Genomic DNA, 22,181 nt, shown 5'->3' on the forward strand with positions numbered 1-22,181 from the left:
GATTGAAAACAAAAACAAATACATTTACTCAGCATTTCAACGAGTGCATTTGTGACACTATACCGTGGCTGTGTAGCTGTAAACAATTAAATAGAATGTATTGGTGGCCCTGCCTTCTATTTTCCGAAAGAAAGGAACATATGGAACACACATGGGTACGACATTTGAATAACATTTATAAAACAGATGAAAGACACAATTATAACAAAAAGCTTCAGTTTTCTGAACAAAATACGCGAATTGAGTTTTGTTTAAGAGAGCAGCGCAAAATAGTTACGGGAAAGCATAATGAAACTAGTATTAAACAGAACAGGAAAATTGTATCTCTTGTAATAACTACTGCTTACTTTCTAGGCTCTCAGGGACTTGCTTTTAGGAGTCAAAAAAGAATGTAGTGTATCACTGAACCGAGATATCTATGTTCAGCTTTTGAACATCTTGGCACATTACGACAATCGACTTCTAATTTACTTGGACAATTCAGTAGTGTTTCGTGGTAATTCCCTCGACATTCAGAATAATTTTAACATTATCTGCCTCTCTCTGAGGTGTTGACCATCACAGGCGCGGATTTTCCCCCTCTCTTAATCCTTACTTTACAAATCAACGAAAAACCGGAGAGTTGATCTATACAAGAAGTAAGGGAGGCAATATTTTACTTAAACGCTTTCATAACCATTCAGTAACTGTTAAAAAGCTAAACAAAACTACTGTGTTAGTTTTAACGATAATCGCAAATGAATTCAGTAACATGTTTTAGTTGACAGCTTCCCCTAAGTAGAAAACCTCGCTACGCCCCTGGCAATAAGTAATCGTTTTCTTATGTCCAGCATATTGTTTTTTTTTGTTTTTTTTTTTGCTAGTTGCTTTACGTCGCACCGACACAGATAGGTCTTATGGCGACGATGGGACAGGGAAGGGCTAGGAGTGGGAAGGAAGCGGCCGTGGCCTTAATTAAGGTACAGCTCCGGCATTTGCCTGGTGTGAAAATGGGAAACCACGGAAAACCATCTTCAGGGCTGCCGACAGTGGGGCTCGAACCCACGATCTCCCGATTACTGGATACTGGCCGCACTTAAGCGACTGCAGCTATCGAGCTCGGTGCATATTGTTTTTAACCTGTCGTAAAACTACGATAGCTTTCCTTGTACCTCTGTTCCGTCTAAATCCATACGGGCCTTCAGCTAAATTTGGTCCAGTACTTTTGCTTATTCGGTTAGGCTTATATATTATTCTCGTCGATATTTGTTGACAGATGCGACAGTAGACTCAGGGTACGATGTTCTTCACATTTTAGAGTTCCAGGTTTCTTTGTCATTGGAATTATGACGCACTTTTTAAAATCTTCTGAAATATCTCCGGTTTCAAAATTACAACCCTCTGTTTAATTCAATCCGTTTGACGTTTCTCCATTCACTGCATTGCATCCTGCTGCTTTATTAGTCTTAATTTATTTCACAGCCTTAAGATACACTTCTTTTCTTAAAGAGGGTCCCAGTAGATCACTTGTTATTCTGCCTTCATTTTCAAGATCGTTTATCTCGGTTGGATCTTCAAATAATTTTCTGTTTATCGCTTCCATTTTTCTCCAACTTCTTTGCTGTCAAACATCAGTTTCCTCATTTTCTTTTAATATGCTCTTATTACGGCCATTGACTAGCCTATTTTGAATTTTTTCTTAATCAGTTCGTAACCTGTTTCTATCTTTCCTTTTTCCATTATTTACTATATTTCCGCGCATTATCTCATTATGTATTCTTAACCCGCCGTTGTTGCTATGTTGACTGGATTTTGGAGTACTTTAGCATTTCTAATTCCTTCTTCACTCTTTGGGTTTTTGAATCCTCCCCTTTGCCCCAGAAGTTCGTACTTGTTTCGTCGTTTTTCCTATTTCCTGATCTGCAGCTTCTAGGATAGAGTGTTTAAGGCCCATCTATTTCTCATTCATTCAATCAATCAATCAATCAATCAATCAATCAATCAATCAATCATCTGCGTTTAGGGCTGCTACTCATGAGACAGATTCGCTATCAATTGTTCACCTAGCCTTTTCTTTAATGTTTTCAATGAAGTTGGTAACTTATCGAACATTTCCTTTGATGAATTATTCCAATCCCTTATACCTCGTACTATAAATGAATATTTACCCCAATTTGTCTTGTTGAAATCCAATTCACCGAGCTCGATGGCTGCAGTCGCTTAAGTGCGGCCAGTGTCCAGTATTCGGGAGATAGTGGGTTCGAACCCCACTGTCGGCATGTCTGAAGATGGTTTTCCGTGGTTTCCCATTTTCACACCAAGTAAATGCTGGGGCTGTACCTTAATTAATGCCACGGCCGCTTCCTTCCCACTCCCAGTCCTTTCCTGTCTTATCGTCGCCATAAGACCTATCTGTGTCGGGGCGATGTAAAGCCACTTGTAAGAAAAAGAAGAAATCCAACTTTACCTTCATAGTAGATCTTTCCTATTTTTAAAGGCTCCTCTCAAGCTTATTTATCTGCTAATGTCATTCAGCGCCATCTTTCCACTGACAGCTCTGAACATACCACTTAGTCGAGCATTTCGTCTCCTTACTCCCACATCTTCCTGGTCTAAAGTTTGCAGCATTTTCCAAACACTACTCTTTTGTCGAAAATTACCAAGAACAAATCGTGCTTCTTTCCTTTGAATCTTTTCCAGTTCTCGTATCAGGTAGTCCTGGTGTGTGTCCCATACACTGGAACCTTACTCTAAATGGGGTCTCACCAGAACATATACACCCTCTCCTTCACATCCTTACTACAACCCCTAAATACCCTCATAACCATGTGAAGAGATCTGTAACATTTCTTTACAACCTTGTTAATGTGATTACCCCAATGAAGATCTTCTTTGTATTACCACCGAGGTACTTACAGTGATCACCCCACCAACGCAGTAATTAAAACTGAGAGTAAGCGTACTGTACCAGTAATGCGCGGTACATGCCGTATTTTTAAAGATAAATAATATTTAATCACTTACTACGAGCTTGGTCTGTCTACGCTCGGTGGAGCGACCCCGCCTGAAGCAGCCACAGCTGTACGAGTGACGTGGACGCAGGAGCAAGATAGGCTACGTGTCTGTTCTGCCACGTGCTACGCGGCATGAACTGGCCTGTTCTAGAAGAAACGTCACACCTTCCCGAATGTTCAACTAGCAAAATTTCAAAACTCCTGTAATAACGATCGTATCAACTCGAGGGATACGTCATTTTGTAGAGAATCATGTAATATTAAGTTTCAAATAAATCCATTGAGGGATTCTCGAGTTATTCCACTTCATAGAAATCATGATATCTGATGACGTAGAAGCACAAATCGTATATAAGACGAGCTCAACCCAACCAAGTCAGTCAGTCAGTCACAGCTAGGAGTCCAGTCTGACTCACCACGGTGCACCATTACTCTGTTCGTCGAGACAAAGTGCTGCCAGAATTTATCTTCGATTTGTACAAGTCTTCATGATGGACTTATGTAGATTCTGTCAGTTAGATGGAACTTAAAATCTGTGCGCGAGTAGAAACTTCGATGTGTGATAAGTCTTTGCAGTGGACTTAGATTCTGTCAGTTGATTGGAACTTAGAAATTGTGCTCGTGTAGGAACTTCGACATCTGACAAGTCGTTATAATTGTGGAACTTAGTTTCTTACCAACAAGTGTTGTGAATTTCAAAGTGACACACCGCTGCATTATATTATTAACTGTGTCAGCTTATTTTATTTAATTTATTAATGAGAAGTGACCATGAAAGTGTTTAAATTTTTTCACTACCATAAATGCAAGTGGTTGCCTATTACACAATTTATACTCGTGTGCTTCGACACAGATGATTAACTCTAGGTAGAAGTGAACGATACTCGATTCATAATGAATTGAATTTACAACTGTGTATAATAATTGCTAATTTTATTATTTCTTCAAATTCTGGGTTGAAGTGAACAATACTCTATTCAAACAGAGTTGGATTTTTTACTGTGCATAATAATTGCTAATGTAATTTCTTCTTCAAAGTTATTAATAATTTATTAGCGCGTTACTGACAGCAGTGTACGTTGGATAATCTCTTGAGCAGTCGTATATTTATCCTAGTGTCAAGTGCGACCATATTTCAGTGGAAAGCAACCACGAACTGTGCATAATATATGAACAGTCTTCAGTTTCGTTATTTCTAAAGCTTATGTTCATGAACAGTTATATCTTTCTTTTCTTAATTCGATGCTATCCGCATCTTCATATTTAATTAACATTTAAATTCTATCTACAAGGGACTAGTGAAGATCGACGTCATATTATGTCAATATGAAATCAAACATAGGTGTCAAATAAGTGTCGGGCGACTGTGCAATTGTGGACACTCGTGTGAGTAATAAAACGAGTGATTACCCCGCAAGATCGTCGGAGAACGTCTAGAACTTCAGAGGTACGAGTTTGATCCCATGACGGACCAACCTGGGTGTTCCAACTCCATTCTATGGTGACGAACGAGGCCTGCAGAACGAGTTCCAGTCCAGTTAAGCATGGTGACCTGGGAGTACGGGTTACCTGATAGACGATGTTGAAGAAGACGAAAATCTACACCAAGGTGGTAACATGCATTTATTTGAATAAACTTCATTCTTTAAAAATCTTTCAAGTTTTCTTGTAGATAGGACCCTTCCTCATTTACCAAGCCGTAGCTATAATTTACCTGAAACTGCCCTGAGACATAAGTAGTGCGATTATAAATTAAATAGTAAATTCGGGCTGTATTTTACTGGTACAGTACGGAATAGCCGTTTACAGTACGAGTGGAGTTGTTGTGCGCAGATTATTATTGCATTCCTACACCTGCTTTTGATCGTTATTTGTTTATTTGTGTTAGCTATTACGTATAGTATTGAAACGTTGAAAGAGGAAGAAAAGCAGTATGCCTACTTCCAGCAGGATAAAGGCACTGCCCATACAGCTCATCAATCTATGCATGCATTAGAATAGGTATTCGATGAACGAATAATTCGTCATGGACTTTGGCCCCCTCGTTCCCCGATTTAAGTGCCTGTGATTTTCACTTGTTGGGAACTTTAAAACAGGAAGTGTACAAGGACCATCCGCGTACTCTAGAAACCCTGGATAATGAAATCGGACGACACATACGTCAACTCCCAGAGGCGAATATACAATGAGCGTTTCGAAATATTTTTACGCCGATGCAACGTTTGTATCGTGAACGATGGATATAATTTTCAACAGCTGCTTTGATAAAAGTTAAGATCAATATAATGTTCATAATAATAATAATAATGCTATTTGCTTTACGTCTCACTAACTAATCTTTTACGGTTTTCGGAGACGCCGAGGTGCCGAAATTTAGTCCCACAGGAGTTCTTTTACGTGCCAGTAAATCTACCGACACGAGGCTGACGTATTTGAGCATCTTCAAATACCACCGGACTGAGGCAGGATCGAACCTGCCACGTTGGGGTCAGAAGGCCAGCGCCTCAACTGTCTGAGCCACTCATCCCGGCACATAATGTTCAACTTCAGTATTAACTCTTAAAATAATTTAGGCCTACCATAATGAAACTGAAGGGCCGCCAGCTTACCAGCGAGTCTAGCAATGGATTGTCGGCAATCTTTTCCCCAGACGTCCCGTGTAGTGTGGTAACTTTTTGCTTCCTCTCTCTAGTTAGTTGGTTGGTTGGTTGGTTGGTTGGTTGGTTGGTTGGTTAGTTTACAGTGTTACGAGTGGGTGTTTTAAGGTTAGTGTGGAGATATCTGCGAATTCTCGCCCTAATTGTAGTAAGTGGTTGGCAAATGGTTTGAAATACAGACCTGTCTGTCCAATGTGAAGTATGGAACACTCAACGCATGCAAGGTTGCAGTTTTACGTGACCATTGACATCGTGGGAATTGACTACCGGCTGGGTCGTGGGATTTTAATCGTAAACAGTATATTACCTTAGCTCAAGGACTGGATCTTTGTGCTGTCCTCAACAATAACATGCAGTTTCGCATGTACAGTAGACGCCGACCGCCCACATCGGAGGATCTGCCTTACGAGAGCCGTATCCGACTGGAACAGCCGCTCGAAATTAAAGAGTAATACATGTGTCGTGGTAGAAGTTGCTTTGGGATGAACTCGGTTAGGGGCTGTGATTTTTGCTTTGAATATAGTCTTGTACCCTCCTTTCTTGAATTATTGAGTAAGGTGTTACAAAAGTTTCACTGGACTCATTTCTAAGCGTTTTCTGGTTGTAACTATTAACAGCCAACTGGTACCTTATGGCATGTAGTTCTTCATCGCAGTTTGTGGAGGGTGGTATCTTGGACGTCAGTATTGAAGAACCTATAAAATAAGTACAAGAAAGAGCCGAAATAAAAGTTAAACAGGTAGGCCTAACTTCATTTCTCGCTTAACTAAGGTTGATTGATATAGTTAAATCCACTAATGGATGTGATCGACGAGTGCCAATTATGCCACAGATTTTACCGGTGAGTTTCTGATAGTCGTTAATTTTAAAAACATATCACTGAGTTCGGTGCTGAGTGAAGTTAGTTACACATGCATATGCATAATCTTCATTTACCATTTTAATACAACAGTTGCTTTCTCATCGATGTACACCCTGTATTAATAGTGCCTATGTTCCACACTAGTTATTAACTTGTCGGAATATCCGCAATACTCACTGCTCTACTACGAGTGACTCGTGTTTTTCCTTCTATAGTACTTCCATTTGGGGAGCTAATTATACCGTCCTCTGTAACCCTATCTTGACTTGTACTGCTCATCCTCGTTTTACCCCAATTGTATTTGAAATTTAATGGCACCTTGCGTTTGTATCCTTCTTTCCTTACTGTGTTGTCATCCGTTCGGTACACAGCTTCCTCTTCTGCTTCTACAGCTCTGGAGTCGTCGCAGGGATACGTCAGTGCATCCAGGATTCAGTGAGACAGCGGGTTGATGCATGCATCAGTGCTAATGGGAGGGAGGGGGGACATTTGGAGCATTCCATGTACGGAAGATTTTCATGTGGTATGCTGGTATTCCCCCACATTCTGTTCCTGCGTGTTTCCTATGATTAGTTCACTATGTAGAGTTGTAGTAAACAAGTTCTAACACTAAAATAAAGCGTTCCCGGACTAATATCCATATAGCTTCCTTTTCTTCTACGTGTGAGAACTGTGTCCTGAACGTTTGCCCTTCCTTATTGCTCCACCTTGTACAGAGCCACCTGTATAAACTGGTTGTACTAACATCTTTGAATGATCGTAGAAACTCAGGGGGAACGAAAATGTTCCTCTAGATGTAAATCTTCTACGAAGGATCTTTTTGCATTTAATCATTCTAAAATGACGACAGACTGGCAACTTTAAACACAGGTGACAAGCATTTATTGAACTACTCTTCGCAGTCTGTCGTTGAGTAAGTCTGAAGCAAGAAAGTGCGCTGTCTGACAAAAGAGGAGTTGAAATAGTTTTAACAACCGGTATTCGTAAATATCTCATCTCCTCTCCCACCAGGTCTAGTAACTTACATTACGAAGTACGGTACTCTTGATCTTCGGCTCGGCCACGAATTTCGATTTGAGAGTCGACCTTCTGAGAATAATATTGAGAACATATCTGATTCGATCCGTCAAGCAGACTTACATAAGCGGCGTTAAATTAGTTATGCTAGGTACCGTATTTTTATACTTGGTGGAGAACGAACAAATGACGATATCGTAGAGGTAGTTCGCCTTCGATATCGATTTGTATGGTAAGTCGTGCGTGCACAGCTGAAGCAACAGGATACTTGGCACATCCTGCTCTCTGAGCGAAGCAGACTTTAATTCCATGGTAATAATGTCCGGCCACACTGCACGCGAACTTCCTGAGACCTTCCTTTGTTAGAAAAGTTTAAGCGGTTCTGTATTTTGCTCTGTTTCATATTGCAGCTTTCCGCTTTTCCTATACCCGGTTCAGAGTCTAATAGTCTGTCATTTTTAAACGTTCATTGACTCCGTGAAGATTTTTGTTGTACGAATAAAATAGATGAAAATCAAATTTCAAACAAGGGGCGTGACATTTGTCGTTTTAGTTTTCCTGCGACGATTTGATTGAGTCGTGTGCTACTCGAACACCATCATCATAGGCATTTACTCGCTGGCAAGTGTAACGATTGCCTTCCGAGTGCTTCATTATTGCCGATTATGCGTTCTTATGGGCAGAGGGCTGAAGAGACCAATTCTAGAACAACAAGCTCGGCCGCAATGCTGGCTTATCAAATCTACCAAAACTCCTTGATGCTGTAGGCCTTGTCCGTTACAGAAGTGCTAAAATGGGCCTTTGTAAAACGCTGCACTGTGGAATACATAATTACGATCTGAAAAGAAGTACTCATCGTGTATAAATATTACAGTACGAGTAGATCAGTAGATTTTCCGTTACCGAGCTCGATAGCTGCAGTCGCTTAAGTGCGGCCAGTATCCAGTATTCGGGAGATAGTAGGTTCGAACCCCACTGTCGGCAGCCCTGAAAATGGTTTTCCGTGGTTTCTCATTTTCACACCAGGCAAATGCTGGGGCTGTACCTTAATTAAGGCCACGGCCACTTCCTTCCCACTCCTAGCCCTTCCCTGTCCCATCGTCGCCATAAGACCTATCTGTGTGTCGGTGCGACGTAAAGCAACTAGCAAAAAAAAAAAAAAAAAAAAAAATTTCCGTTCATAAATATATCGGTGAATATGGCTTAAGTAGATGATAGACTTTGGCGTTAAGTCTATATAATAGCCAGTTTAAGTATTTGTTGTTGCCATTACGTATTTGATAAATATCTTTTGTGTCGTCGTATACTAGAGTATCCTCTGACAAGTACGCTAACATTTATATGACGTGGCTCTGTCTAGAGTATGTAAAATGAATTTGATGACCCTGGAGCATGGTGTTTCGCAGCCTCTACCCCGGCTGTGATGCTGCTGTATTAACGACGGAAGTTTCGAAAATTATCGTGTCGAAACACACCTCTCATTTTGACAGTTGATTCCACATGGTGCAAGAAGATCAAATGTAAAATATGAGATGCCCTTTTCCTTTGCTACATCCCAAAATCGAAGTTGGAATCCTTGATGTTACAAAAACAATGTAGCACGGCTTAACACATCCCTACGGAGAGTCGTAATCAGTTGAGCTGGAGAAGCGGAGTCTTCGCTGCGTAAGACTTTATAGAAATGAAGTAAAGCAAAAATGATTAGTAATGATGAAATGTTCGAAACACGAGTCTTTTTGACACCATGCACAACGAATAAGCACTTAATTGCCACATTGTTCCTCACATTTTATTTTTCGTTTTCAGGCTGTATTTTACGCCAGTACAAACTCGGCAGGTTGCTTTGTTATGTATAAGGGTTGATCCATAACTATATATTTTTTTCAAATGTGGGATGTACCAGACTAATTGAAATATACAGATGGGAGTGAGTGGCATCAGGTACAGTGAAATTTATGAATTATGAAATGTATGATATAAAGTCAGGAAACTGTCAGCCATGATGTCTTTTTGTGCTAAATCACGGTTTCTTTTCTAAGAGAGCAAAGTGATCTTTACGGTAAACCCTCATAGCAGTCCCCTAGATTCTCCACAATACGTTGCCAACGATACAGATGATGTCGGATACTAATCGCCTCACCATATGCGAATTTTGCAGTCTCTCATGTTTCCCAACGTTGGCAATGTCCTTTCGTGTTCCAGACAGTCTCCCATGTAATGGTCCTTTTATTTCGGAGATGAGGTGAATACCGCACGGAGACAGGTCTGGTGAATATGATGGGTGTTCCAGTACTTACCCCACCCAGCGCTGAAATCGCCTCTGTGCATCCTCTGCTGCATGCGGTCTAGCCTTATTTTGGATAAGGATGACATTGTTGAGAAGTGGTGGTGGTGGTTGTTGTTGTTTTAAGAGGAAGTACAACTGGGCAAACATCCTTTATATAACACGAATCGGAGAGAAAAGTGTGGAAGGGATCCGACACTTCGAAAAATGAAGGTATCGGCCAAAGAAAGGCAAGCGCCACGAAGGGCGTGAAAATGAAAGACTCCCTTGGCCTCGAAAACCTAATACCGTCGAGGTCGGAAAAGAACAAGAGTTGACCGAAGAAGATTGGATAGGATAGATCAAAGTGGGGAGCTTGGCACAAGTAAGTGGAAGTAATGCGAGAACTCAGCTAAGGGCCTCGTGGTCGCCAACCCACGCTCCAAAGTTCGGAGCCGCTGGGGCCCCTTTTAGTCGCCTCTTACGACAGGCAGGGGATACCGTGGGTATTATTTTACTGCCCCCACCCACAGGGAGATTCCAGTTCAATGCTGCAGATCACTGTTTGCATGTTGTCTTCTTACACCATGCGGAATCAACGTCATAATTAGAGTTGGGTGCCGACACGGTAATTTGCGATACTTCCCTCGCGAGATGTTTGATTAATTTCCACCAATGACTTTAAAAGCCGTGCACTTTTTTAACTGATATGCTTTGTCCTTGTGGCAGCCTCCATATGGGGGAAGTTGTATTAATACAAATATATATTATTTCACCTTGTAGGGTGATTGAGGTAAGGGTGCATTCTGCCCGAAGGCAGGTCCGAACCTCCGCAGAGGTGTGTCTGAGCCGGAGTTTACGTACGGTAAGGTGGTCAGATCCTTTCCACTCCTCCATTCCCTTACCCACCACCAACAACAGCGCGTGACAACCCATCCAAATCTTGACCACGCCCAATGTTGCTTAATTTTGGAGATCTCACGGGATCCGGTGTTTCAACACGGCTACGACCGTTGGCGGAGGGTGATTGGATCATCGAAATTCACCGCCGAACTTAAATTGGGAGAATCCTAAAAGAACCGATGGCTTATTGAAGTATGGTGTACTGTGGTATGTGTGAGACGAGCAGTGACAGAATTTCATCCTAAACATTAGTTGTTTAACATGCTAGTATGTCTACAGGTACAAGTTTTGCCAACAAATTGTGCCGGGAGTTGATCCTCTTAGTGTGAGGTCAATCTGCTATCCTGAACCTGTTTTCAAATTATTATTATTATTATTATTATTATTATTATTATTTGCCTTTTGTTTTACGTTGCACCTACTCAGATAGGTGTTATGGCAACTATGGGATAAGAAAATGCTAGGACTGGGAAGGAGTCTACCGTGGCCTTGAGTAAGTTACAGTACCAGCATTTGCCTGGTGTGAAAATGGAAAACCATGGAAAATCCTCTTCAGCGCTGCCGACAGTGGGGTTCAAACCCAAGATCTCCCAAATTCAAGCTCACAGCTCGGTTTAATTTACTTTCTTATGGCTAGTGCTAGCTTGGTGCAACCCTTGTAATGAAGACCCTCCGACGTGGGTAGGTGGCGTCTGCCGTGTGTGAGAAACTGCGTGTTGCTGTGGTGGAGGATAACTGTTTTGTGTGGTAGGAGAGTTGCAGGAGTGTTAAGGACATCACAAATACTCAGTCACCGTGCAAAAAGAATTAACCACTTAAGGTGAAAATACTTCAATCCGACCGGGAGTCAAAACCTAGGACCGAAGGCCAAGACGTTGACTACCCATCTATGGAACCAGGTTGTCGTCAAGCAATGTTATGGTTCTCATGTCTGCTGCTCGAAGCAGACGTAGCAGGCGGGTACGTCACTCAGGTTGCTGTTTATCATTCGCAGCTAGCACTAAATTTAAAACTGTTTCGCAACATAAAGCTGCTCTTCTGTGACGTGGGAGAACTATTTAAGATGCAATCTGGAGGCTGGTGCAAACGCAGTAGGCCGCTAAAATAGTCCTCGCTTCAAGTATTCATGATGATTTATACCATTTGATGCCTTCTGGCCTTGTTCCGGGAATCCGAAGGGCCATCCCGCTCATCCATTCTCTTTACCACCCCTCTCTTACTTGAGATAGATTTTGAGATGGTTCCTTATTTCTTTGCATGATCAGGTACTGTACTAGGTTGGCTGAAAATATTTTTCCTCTAAATGCTTTGTTTGTCTTTGAGTCGTTGGGCTACAAATAATTTATTTGTATTCTTTTTTGCTATTGTTACGTCGCACCGGCTCATAAAAGTCTTATGTCGACGATGGAATAGGAAAGGGCTAGGACTGGGAAGTGGTCTTTATTAAAGTTCAGCCCCAATATTTGCATAGTCTAAAAATAGGGAACCGCCGAAAACCATCTTCAGGGCTGCCAACAGTGTGGTTCGAATCCACTATCTCCCGAATGCAAGCTAACTGCTTCACGGTTCGAACCGCGCAGACCAAACTCGCTCGTTATTTGTTGTTAGTATTTTGAAGAATGCGTAAAAGCACACATCCACCTAAACATATCGAAATGTGCAGCTTATCATAATTCGGATGCGTCTTAGATTTTAGGGTTTGAGTGCAAGGATTCTTTAATTATATAATTCATTCATTCTAGTAGCAGTTACAAATTTGAGTGAATTTATCATCTGTAAACCTTGTTATCAACGTGTTTATTTGTAATATACGTGGGGTGCCTTGGGTGTTAAATTTTGCTCTACCTCAGTATTTGCAATTTGTGTGCGAGATGAACTCTGGAGACAATTCTTATTCATGTGAGCTACCTAACGTCACTGTGGCTTTGGATCGAACAAGTCGGCATGGTTTATCTTGTCTTCTGTCCGACTCGTTGGCTGAACGATCAGCGTACTGGCCTTCGGTTCAGAGGGTCCTGGGTTCGATTCCCGGCCGGGTTGGGGATTTTAACCTTAATTGGTTAATTCCAGTGGCACGGGGGCTGTGTGTATGTGTTGTCTTCATCATCATTTCATCCTCATCATGACGCGCAGGTCGCCTACGGACGTCAAATAGAAAGACCTGCACCTGGCGAGCCAAACCCGTCCTGGGATATCCCGGCACTAAAAGCCGTACGACATTTAATTTCATTTCATCTTGTCTTTTCTTAACAGGGGACTCTCAATGAGCTCATATAGAAATCTGCCTTGAAATTTTGCTAAAATCACATCTGCGCCTTACAGGGAAACTCACTCACCAAAAATTAGCTGAGTTTTAACTGGAAGGTTCCGAAGTTGAAAGTGGAAACCCGAGAAACATAGCATTACAACCGCATGGGATGTTCGAGTTACCTTTGGGCAGCCCTGATAACTGACGAAACACATGCACGCGTGCTGTGGTCACTCGAGTATGTGGATCTGTTCAGGGATGTCCACCTGCTGTTAAATCACTGCTTCTTACCACATACCCAAGGTTCGACTTGTGATAACCTTTAGGAGAAGTAGAGGGAGACCAAGGTGACGATGGTCAGACTCATATTCTAACGATTTAAAGATAAGAGGTATACAACTAAACGAGGGCAAAGAATTAGTTACAAATAGAGGATTGTGGCGGCGTTTAGTAAGTTTACAGAGGCTTGTAGACTCAACACTGGAAGGCATAACATTCTATAATAAAGATGTACGTACCGTATGTATGTATGTATGTATGTATGTATGTATGTATGTATGTATGTATGTATGTATGTATGTATGTATGTATGTATGTATGTATGTATGTATGATATGGTCTTTCAAGCCCTGAAGTACCGTTCCCACTTCTAGCCTTAAAATAAAGTAATCGGGTTTAGGAAAGGTTATTCTACTGGAGCTCAACTTGTATAATTCCAGCAAGATATAGCAGATACCTTGGATTCAGGAGGTCAAATTATCGCGATTGACCTATCTAAGGCATTTGATAGGGTTGATCATGGGAGACTACTGGCAAAATGAGTGGAATTGGACTAGACAAACGAGTGACTGAATGGATTGCTATATTTCTAGAAAATATAACTCAGAGAAGTAGACGGATGAAGCTTTATCTGATCCTGTAATCATTAAGAGGGGAATGTCTTCAGGCAGTATTATTGGACTTTCGTTTTCTTATATATAAATAAATTACGAGTACAGAACTGTAATCAGACATAAAGCTTTCTGCGGATGATATTCTTTATAGAGTAATAAATGTTACAAGATTGTGAGCAACTGCAAAAAAGACCTCGACAATGTTGTGAGATGGACAGCAGACAGTGGTATAATACTAAACGGGGTTAAAAGTTAGGTTGTGAGTTCACTAACAGGGAAAGCCCATTCAGTTTTAATTACCGCGTTGATGGGATGAATGTTCCACATGGGGGTAACTGTAAATACCTAGATGTTAATATAAGAAAATCTTCATTGGGGTAATCACAAAAATGAGATTGTAATGAAGGGTACAGATCCCTGCACATGGTTATAAGTGGCTTTAGGAGTTACAGTAAGGATGTAAGGGAGAGGGCATGTATGTATCTGGCAAGACCCCAACTAGAGTATAGTTTCAGTGTATGGGACCCTCACCAGGATTACCGTTCTTGATTCGAGGATTGGAAAAAATCCAAAGAAAATCAGCTCGATTTTTTCAGGGTGATTGCCGACAAAATGGTAGCGTTACAAAAATATTGCAAAGTTTGGGCTTGGAAGACTTAGCAGAAAGGAGACTAGCTGCTCGACTAACTGATATGTTCCGAGCTGTCAGTCGATAGATGATGTTGAATGACATTAGTAGAGTAATAAATGAGGGTGGTTATTTTGGAAAGTAAAGATCACAATATGATGATAAAGTTGGAATTCAAGAGAACAAATTGGGGCAAATATTCGTTTATAGGAAGGGGAGTTTGAGATTGGAATACTTTCGAAATTCTTTGCAATTTAAGAAAAGACTAGGTAAACAACATATAGGGAGTATGACACCTGGGTGGCTGCCCTAAATGTAGGTCAGTGGTGATTGATTGATTGATTGATTGATTGATTGATTGATTGATTGATTGATTCATTCATTCATTCATTCATTCATAATCCCAGTGTAGCTAATTAGCGAGATACCTACCGCCAATGTTCAGGAACGTGAAAGTTGACGTGACTTTCAGCATATAATGAATGAGGGCTTCAAGAAATGATGTAATGTTGTTGAAATAATTTGCACCGTGTTGTAATCCCGAAATGCATTGGTAGAATGTTGATATCGAACCTGTCACAAGGTTCTCTACTACATGTGTACATATAAACTATTGCACGTACCGATTCTATTTGAAAGCGATAGCGTTTTCTGTATGGTCACTGACTGTAGTGAAAAAAAAAAAATTAGGGTGCATTTCATAGTGTAATTATTAAGATCTGCTTTTCACTGTATTGTTGCTATAATTTAACGGAGTTTGCTGATGGGCGTTACTGATTATGGTTCTTTTGTTTCAGACGGAAATCGCTAAAAGACTGAATGCTATCATCGCGCAGGTGTTACCGTTCCTAGCTCAAGAGGTGAGTGCTTTGCATATTCAGTAATTGCCTTGATTTCAAAAATGTTTTTCCCTAGCTAGATATTGCTGTAACGCCGTGCAATTATTATGAAGTGGATCATTAGTCACTTTTCTTCCAGACCTACTTGTGGCCTGTTCATTAGTTATTTTATGTATTTACTTAGGAAGATGATCCTCTGTGGCTCAGGTGGCAGCGCACTGGCCTCTCACCGCTGGGTTCCGTGGTTCAAATCCCGGTCACTCCATGTGAGATTTGTGCTGGGCAAACGGAGGTTGTACAGGATTTCCTCCACGTAATCCGGTTTTCCCTATCATCTTTCATTCCAGCAGCACTCTCCAATATATATAATATTTCATTTCTCAGGCATTAATCGTTGCCCCTGAATAGTGCGACAGGGTTTGGCAGCCGGCACAATTCCTGTCCTCGCCGCTAGATGAGGCTTCATTCACTCCATTCCTGTCCTTTTCGACTGACTGGAAACAGGCTGTGAATTTTGATTTCTCGTAGAAAGAGCCGTTAATTGTATTACTATAATTCTTTCGATGTTGATGCTCCTGCTGCTGATGATCCATTTTTAACGTCGCACCGACTCGGTTAGGGCCTTCGGCGACGATGGCATAGGAAGGGAAGTAGCCATGATGTTAATTAAAGTACAGTCCCAGCATTTTCCCGGTGAGAAAATGGGAAGCCGCTGAAAACCATCTTAATGGTTCCCAATTGCAGCGAATGATTCATAGGTGAAATGAAGAACATAGGATGTAAATAATTCCGTGTGGGTATTGTTAGCCTCGTGCAGCCCTTGTAAAGGAGACCCACCGACGAGGTTGGACAAAGGGCGTGTTATTGTAGCGGAGTTTAGTGTCGTATGAGTTGCAGATGTTGGGGAATGTACAAACACCCAGTCCCCGACCCATTTAAGGTTAAAAATCTCCGATCCGGCAGGGAATCGAACCCCTCTGAACCGCGGAAAACTGCGCTGACCATCAGCCAAGGAGCCGGACAATGGAGTGATATTATACATCTTCTGCACACAATTGCTTATTCTGAAAGTTCGAGAACGTAATGTGTAGTCGTTCAAAAAGAGATTGAGCGCGTGGAATTGTAATATTCCTCGCATTTTATCAGACTTAATTTTAATTATTACCAAAATATTGTGTAGACACAAATCCTGTGCATACCCGCGGGAAACATTATATCTTCAGGTTCAGTTATTTCTGAGAAAAGTTTATCTGCAAAAAACTCATACAATACTATTAAATGTTTTGGCGGCTGTATACCTTATATGTGAAATAACACGATTTCAGAACACTGTAATGATGGTAGCTAGGATAGTGTCCTTGTTTGATATGTATAGTATAACTAGTCCACAAGCCTGTCTTCGACAGTCGAAATTACTATCTATAAAGTAATAGGAAATTCTAAATGGACTGTTAATGAAATTAAATGCGTAGGAGCTTTTAGTGCCGGGAGTGTCCGAGGACAGTTCGGGTCGCCAGATGCAGGTCTTTTGATTTGACGCCCGTAGGCAACCAGCGCGTCGTGATGAGGATGACATGTTGATGGAGACGACACATACACCCAGCCCCGTGTCAGCGAAATTAACCAATTGTGGTTAAAATTCCTGACCCTGCTGGGAATCGCAGCCGGGGCCCCTGTGACCAAAGGTCAGCACGGTAAGCAATTGGCCATGGAGCCGGACTGGACTATGAATATATCATAAAAAGTTACGCTTTCCAGGTTTTATACGGCATTCGACTGGAATCAAAACAGGTATTTTATAGTAGAATGTCCTTAAAAACCATATTGAGTGCAGTGTAGCCTGCAGTTGTACTTCAACGTCTATAGATCTGCGTACTCTTGAGAAAGCTGCATACAACTGTTGAACACGAGTCACTATCAACAGCATCATACTATACGCGAACCTTTTCTTGATACCAGGTTTTACGGGGTTGAGGAGTAAGGAGAGAGCTCTCCCAGTTCCGAATATACTGCCAACTGAATGGAAATGAAATCTGAAGTGAATCGATAATATGATCGATCGATATGAATTTTCTAAACTTTTATTATCTTAAGCCAACAACTGTCTCTCACGCATATTATATAACATTTTTCGATGCGAATCTTGTTCCTAGCATGAATTCTATAGTTTGGCTTTGTTGTGTAAACAACAACAGTACTAGTACGTAAAGTGTACGCCAGATGTCTCATGGCGATGCATAACCGATTCATAGTTTGTGTTTCAAAGGTTGCCGATACGAATCTCGAAGATAACCGAGGTCTTTCGATTGAGCACTAGTGAGCTCAGGTATCAAGAAAAGGTTGGCGTTTAATATGCTCTCGCTCCATAATGGCACTGCGGAGAGGTTTGGAATTTAATCCGCACTTTTGCCACGCATTCTAGTGATTAGAAATTGTATTACACCACCTCCCATACCCGTCAACATTCTGATGGTTAAAAATATATATATATATATATTTTCACTGCCTACTATCATTTCTTGATGGATACTACTTTTGCATCCATCTCTTCGCACAGGCCAGAGCAAAGTGTAGTTTCCACTGAAGTCCCAGTCTCATCCATGGCTGTGACAATATGGAAGTTGCTGAGGTATGGGTGGTGCTGATTAATGACATTCAGAGCACAACCAGTGTGTCTGAGTGTCATGAAAGGTGTTGCTCATAGGGTTAGCTGTGCTACAATAGCACTGGCCCAGTGAGGAAAGCAATGGCAAACTACCTCTTGCCTAGTATGCCTCATTTTGGTACTGCCATTGGTTTTTGTGGTTTCTCAATAACTGCATAGCCTTTGGTGGTGCTGTTTGAGGATCCATCCAGCCTCTGGGCTGATGACCTAACAGACGGACAGACATATTTTTTCAACGAATGGGACTCGAACTGGATAACCACGGTGTCAGACCGTATAAGCTTGACGCGTTAACGACCATGGCCACCACGTGGGCTGCTCTGTTTCCTGCTTATCGAGAGAGAGAAATCCGAGAATGAGAAGAAAAAAAGTATTCATTTTACTGAAAGATAGTATTCTTCACTGAAGTGTTCAAGTATGATGGCCTTCACTGCATTGTTCTTGTAACCCATAACTGTACTCGTTTACGTCTCTCAAACGTTTTCGTGTTCTCGGTATGTCTCTGGAATGCAACATACGTCAGGATCAGTCAGGATGTACGTAGTTCGAACTAATGCCGATAGATATAACTATATCTACGTCGTCATGGCGAATATGTGACTACAACTTCGCTGTTAGAAACGTATTTTTCTTTAAAAAAGTACAAAAGTTGTGGTCTTGAGAGGTTCATTGTGTTGTTACGAATAAAACTCCATATGTTTGATTACTCTAATTTATTTCAGGATGGCGTAATAAATGTACACACACATAATTAAACACAAACAGTCTAACCAGTTATGAATATCCACACACTAATTACAGTCTATTTACAAATCTCTCTTCTGTACACACAGTAGGAGGTCTAGCCCGCTCATCTACCTGCGGACGCCTAAGCCTCACTTTCACTTCCCAAGTCCAGTCAAGCGGCTGTGCGTAGATAGCTGGATTTGAACACAGTGTCACTGGCTATACAATACTCGACGACCGTTCGTTGGTTGGAACTCCAATGATGTTCCGGCACTTCACACAATCACATGAAGTGAACAACAATCAGCAACAGCTCAACAGTGGCCAACAGCAGGACGATACTCACAACAGCGAATATTAACACACGTCCAATTATCTTCACACTCACGATGGCTGCTTCAATCGCTGATTCACGGAGGTCTTCAATCCACAGAAGTACACATACACAGTACTCTAAGGCAGTACACAGTCTTTCGTTCTGTCGCCCCCAGTTACACACTCACTGGTCTCTCCGACACTACAACAACAGCTCCTGGTTTAGACCTCGGCGGGACACTAGCGACAGCCAACACCTCTGCCGCCCTCAGCCCAGCCACCGAACCCCAACTCGCTGAGTGTTGCACTGACCTTGGAGCCCAACTGTTCGTTCACTGTCCACGCTGAAAGCTGCTAGCGCAAAAGACGCGTTAAAGTTCCTCATTGTTTTGTGAACTTCTTGCGATAACGGATGATGCCTTAAAAAGAGACGCGCTAATACATTTAAAAATTGTGGTGGCTCCAATGCAATTCGTCCATGCAAGCAACATTCGCCGAAAGAATTGGGATTTATGCGATTAGAAACGCTTCTATCTGGGAAATGATGCTTTTTGTTAAGGGACTTAATATCTAGGTCATCAGCCCTTCTGGGAAATGCAAAGCACCGCTGTGTTTACACAAAACGGTCCCAAGCTTTGGTACGACACTTCTGCACTAATAGCACATTTGTATGTTGGTAAGCAATTCCTTTCCAAAGCTGTGCGACGTTTGGTATCACGGCATCTTTGTTCATCTAACCGCTTCTCTCGTTGTTGGTTGGTTTCACTGGCTATATGCTGTGACACACACTGTCGCGTATCTTCAAATCTCTCTCCTCTTGCTACTTTCTGTAGCTCGCCGCATTAGGTTGCTTTCAAGTAAAACATTTAAACTACAAGATATTTCTGAATGTGTAATTTCAGAAATGAACTCAGTGCATCTTACTTTAGCAGCACGAATTGGGAGAGTCAGTGACTATGCGTCTTGATTAGAAACAGGGTTAGGTTGAAAAGTCAATCGTAATATTTTCACTTTCAGAAAAATTCGCCTGTAAATATCCTCACTAGTATTGTCAGTCTCTTCTTGACTGCGTGATGAATATGTCTCTTGATTAGAAACAGGGTTACGTCGAAGGTCAACTGCACCAGTATATTGTCACTCCAGAGCCTCCGTGGCTCAGACGGCAGCGCGTCGGCCTCTCACCGCTGGATACCGTGGTTCATATCCCGGTCACTTCATGTGAGATTTGTGCTGGACAAAACGGAGGCGGGACAGGTTTTTCTCCGTGTACTCCGGTATTCCCTGTTATCTTTCATTCCAGCAACACTCTTCATTCTCATTTCATAGCATCTATCAGTCATTAATAAAAATCATTTTGGGATTGGCGACCCCATCGTACTAATAGCCTATATATGCTTCATTCATTCCATCTCTGACCCGGTCAGTGACTGGAAAACACGTTGTAGGTTTTCATTATCACTTCAATTTTCAGGCTTTCTTTGACAGCGCGAAGCTTGAGAGTTATACTTCGTTGGTTTCCGTGGACGACCTTTGGGCAATATAATATGTTGTTCAATCACACACATACTATGAAAAAACTATTTGGTAAGATTTATTTGTTTTCGTTAGAAAACCGCCATCTGTTGCAATGAAACAAGCTAGACAATGAAACTGTACTGTCTAACAGTGACTTCCTAATTATATTGTTTACATTATAAAATCGCCACTTGTTGCTCGGTACTTAACGTTTGATAACTGGAGTACCATACGGAGATCATATGAAATTAATATTACTTCTTTGACCAAGCTTTGACCGTCATCTGTTGTTAGGTACCGCAGTTAAAAGTCTGGAAACTCTATTGTTTAGCTGGTTTCCTAATTAAAAAGAAAAGATAGATGTCACTGTCTGTCACGCTGTAAAAACTGCATGTAAACTCCTGAAAATCAATTTTACCCAAAGTAAAACACTAATAGATCGATTTCTAGTCCCAATAAACCTGTAGCCTCTGCGGAGAAAGCGAATGTACAAGAATTGCTCGTTTAACCGTCTAAGCTGGGTACCAAAGTATAGTTTCAAATTGATGTATTAACGATGACAGTTAGAATCGGTGTCAAAGCCGACAAAACTCTGCCATCTTGGCTAATCATTATCTTGTGTTTACATGTAAACGCCTGGTTATTTAATTTCTTGAAAATGAGACCTTTATCAATCGATTACTAGTCTCAGGAAACCCCTAGTAAGTGATTGTCATTTAAAAATGTGAACACACGTTAACGACTAAAAATTTATTAGAAATTATATTCCACCATCTCTCCTAATCTGCCAGCCAACAATCTGATGGTAATTTTTTTTGCAACCCCTGTGACACGAATCGTCTAAGCTGAGTACCAAACCATAATATTTACATTGATGCTTTGATGATCACAGCCATTACGCGTGCTACAGGACCTTTGCACTAAACAGTGTAGATATCATGGCTTCCATTGTATTGTTTTTGTAACCAATTTTTTTTCTGAAAATAAGAACCGTACCGATCGATTTCTAGTCCCAAAACACCTCTAGTCTGTGATTTTCATCGAAATATTTGGAGCAGTTTTCGAGAAATCTAGTAGATGTAAGAATTGCTCCTTCGATAGTGTAAGATTTATCCCCAAAGCAAAGCAAATATTCTCCACGAAAGCAGGTGTTGTCCGCCTCTGTGGCGTAGTGGTTAGTGTGATTAGCTGCCACCCCAGGGGGCACGGACTCGATTCCCGGCATTTTCACGAAATTTGAAACGTGGTACGAGGACTGGAACGGGGTCCACTCAGCTTCGGAAGGTCATCTGAGTAGAGGGTGTTCGATTCCCACCTCAGCCATTCTCAGAGTGGTTTGAGCTGAATGTAGTCTTAGAACGTGCTTAAGTTGTAGATCTGATAGTCTACTTCTGTCGTCGGACTTGCGCATTTTCATCACTGAAATGAGCTGTTGACGTAAGTATGTCGATGCAAACATACTCAAAATCGTTCCATTCATTTCCAGGCGAAATCGAGAGCCTCCGCTTCCGCGGAAAGCTAAAAACCTAAAGGTTCAAGCAAAAGCCATCTCATTTCCAGAATTAATAGTGTGGGATGAAGCTGCAGTGACACATGGGCATGCATTCTACCTTTCGGTAGTCATACTAGAGCACAGTGGACTATGACGCCACATCCG

General features: G+C 41.5%; 1 protein-coding gene across 2 annotated transcripts in view; it reads left to right on the top strand.

Annotated features, from left to right (window-relative positions):
- The window catches only part of gro (groucho), a 628,688-nt gene that overhangs the window by 447,372 nt on the left and 159,135 nt on the right, over positions 1-22,181 (top strand). For both annotated transcript variants that reach the window (XM_067137706.2, XM_067137707.2), the window contains exon 5: positions 15,262-15,324. In XM_067137706.2, coding sequence (XP_066993807.2) covers positions 15,262-15,324 — 63 coding nt within the window. The remainder of the gene's footprint in view (positions 1-15,261; positions 15,325-22,181) is intronic.

This window comes from Anabrus simplex, chromosome 1 (genome assembly GCF_040414725.1).
Source record: "Anabrus simplex isolate iqAnaSimp1 chromosome 1, ASM4041472v1, whole genome shotgun sequence".
NCBI lineage: Eukaryota > Metazoa > Arthropoda > Insecta > Orthoptera > Tettigoniidae > Anabrus > Anabrus simplex.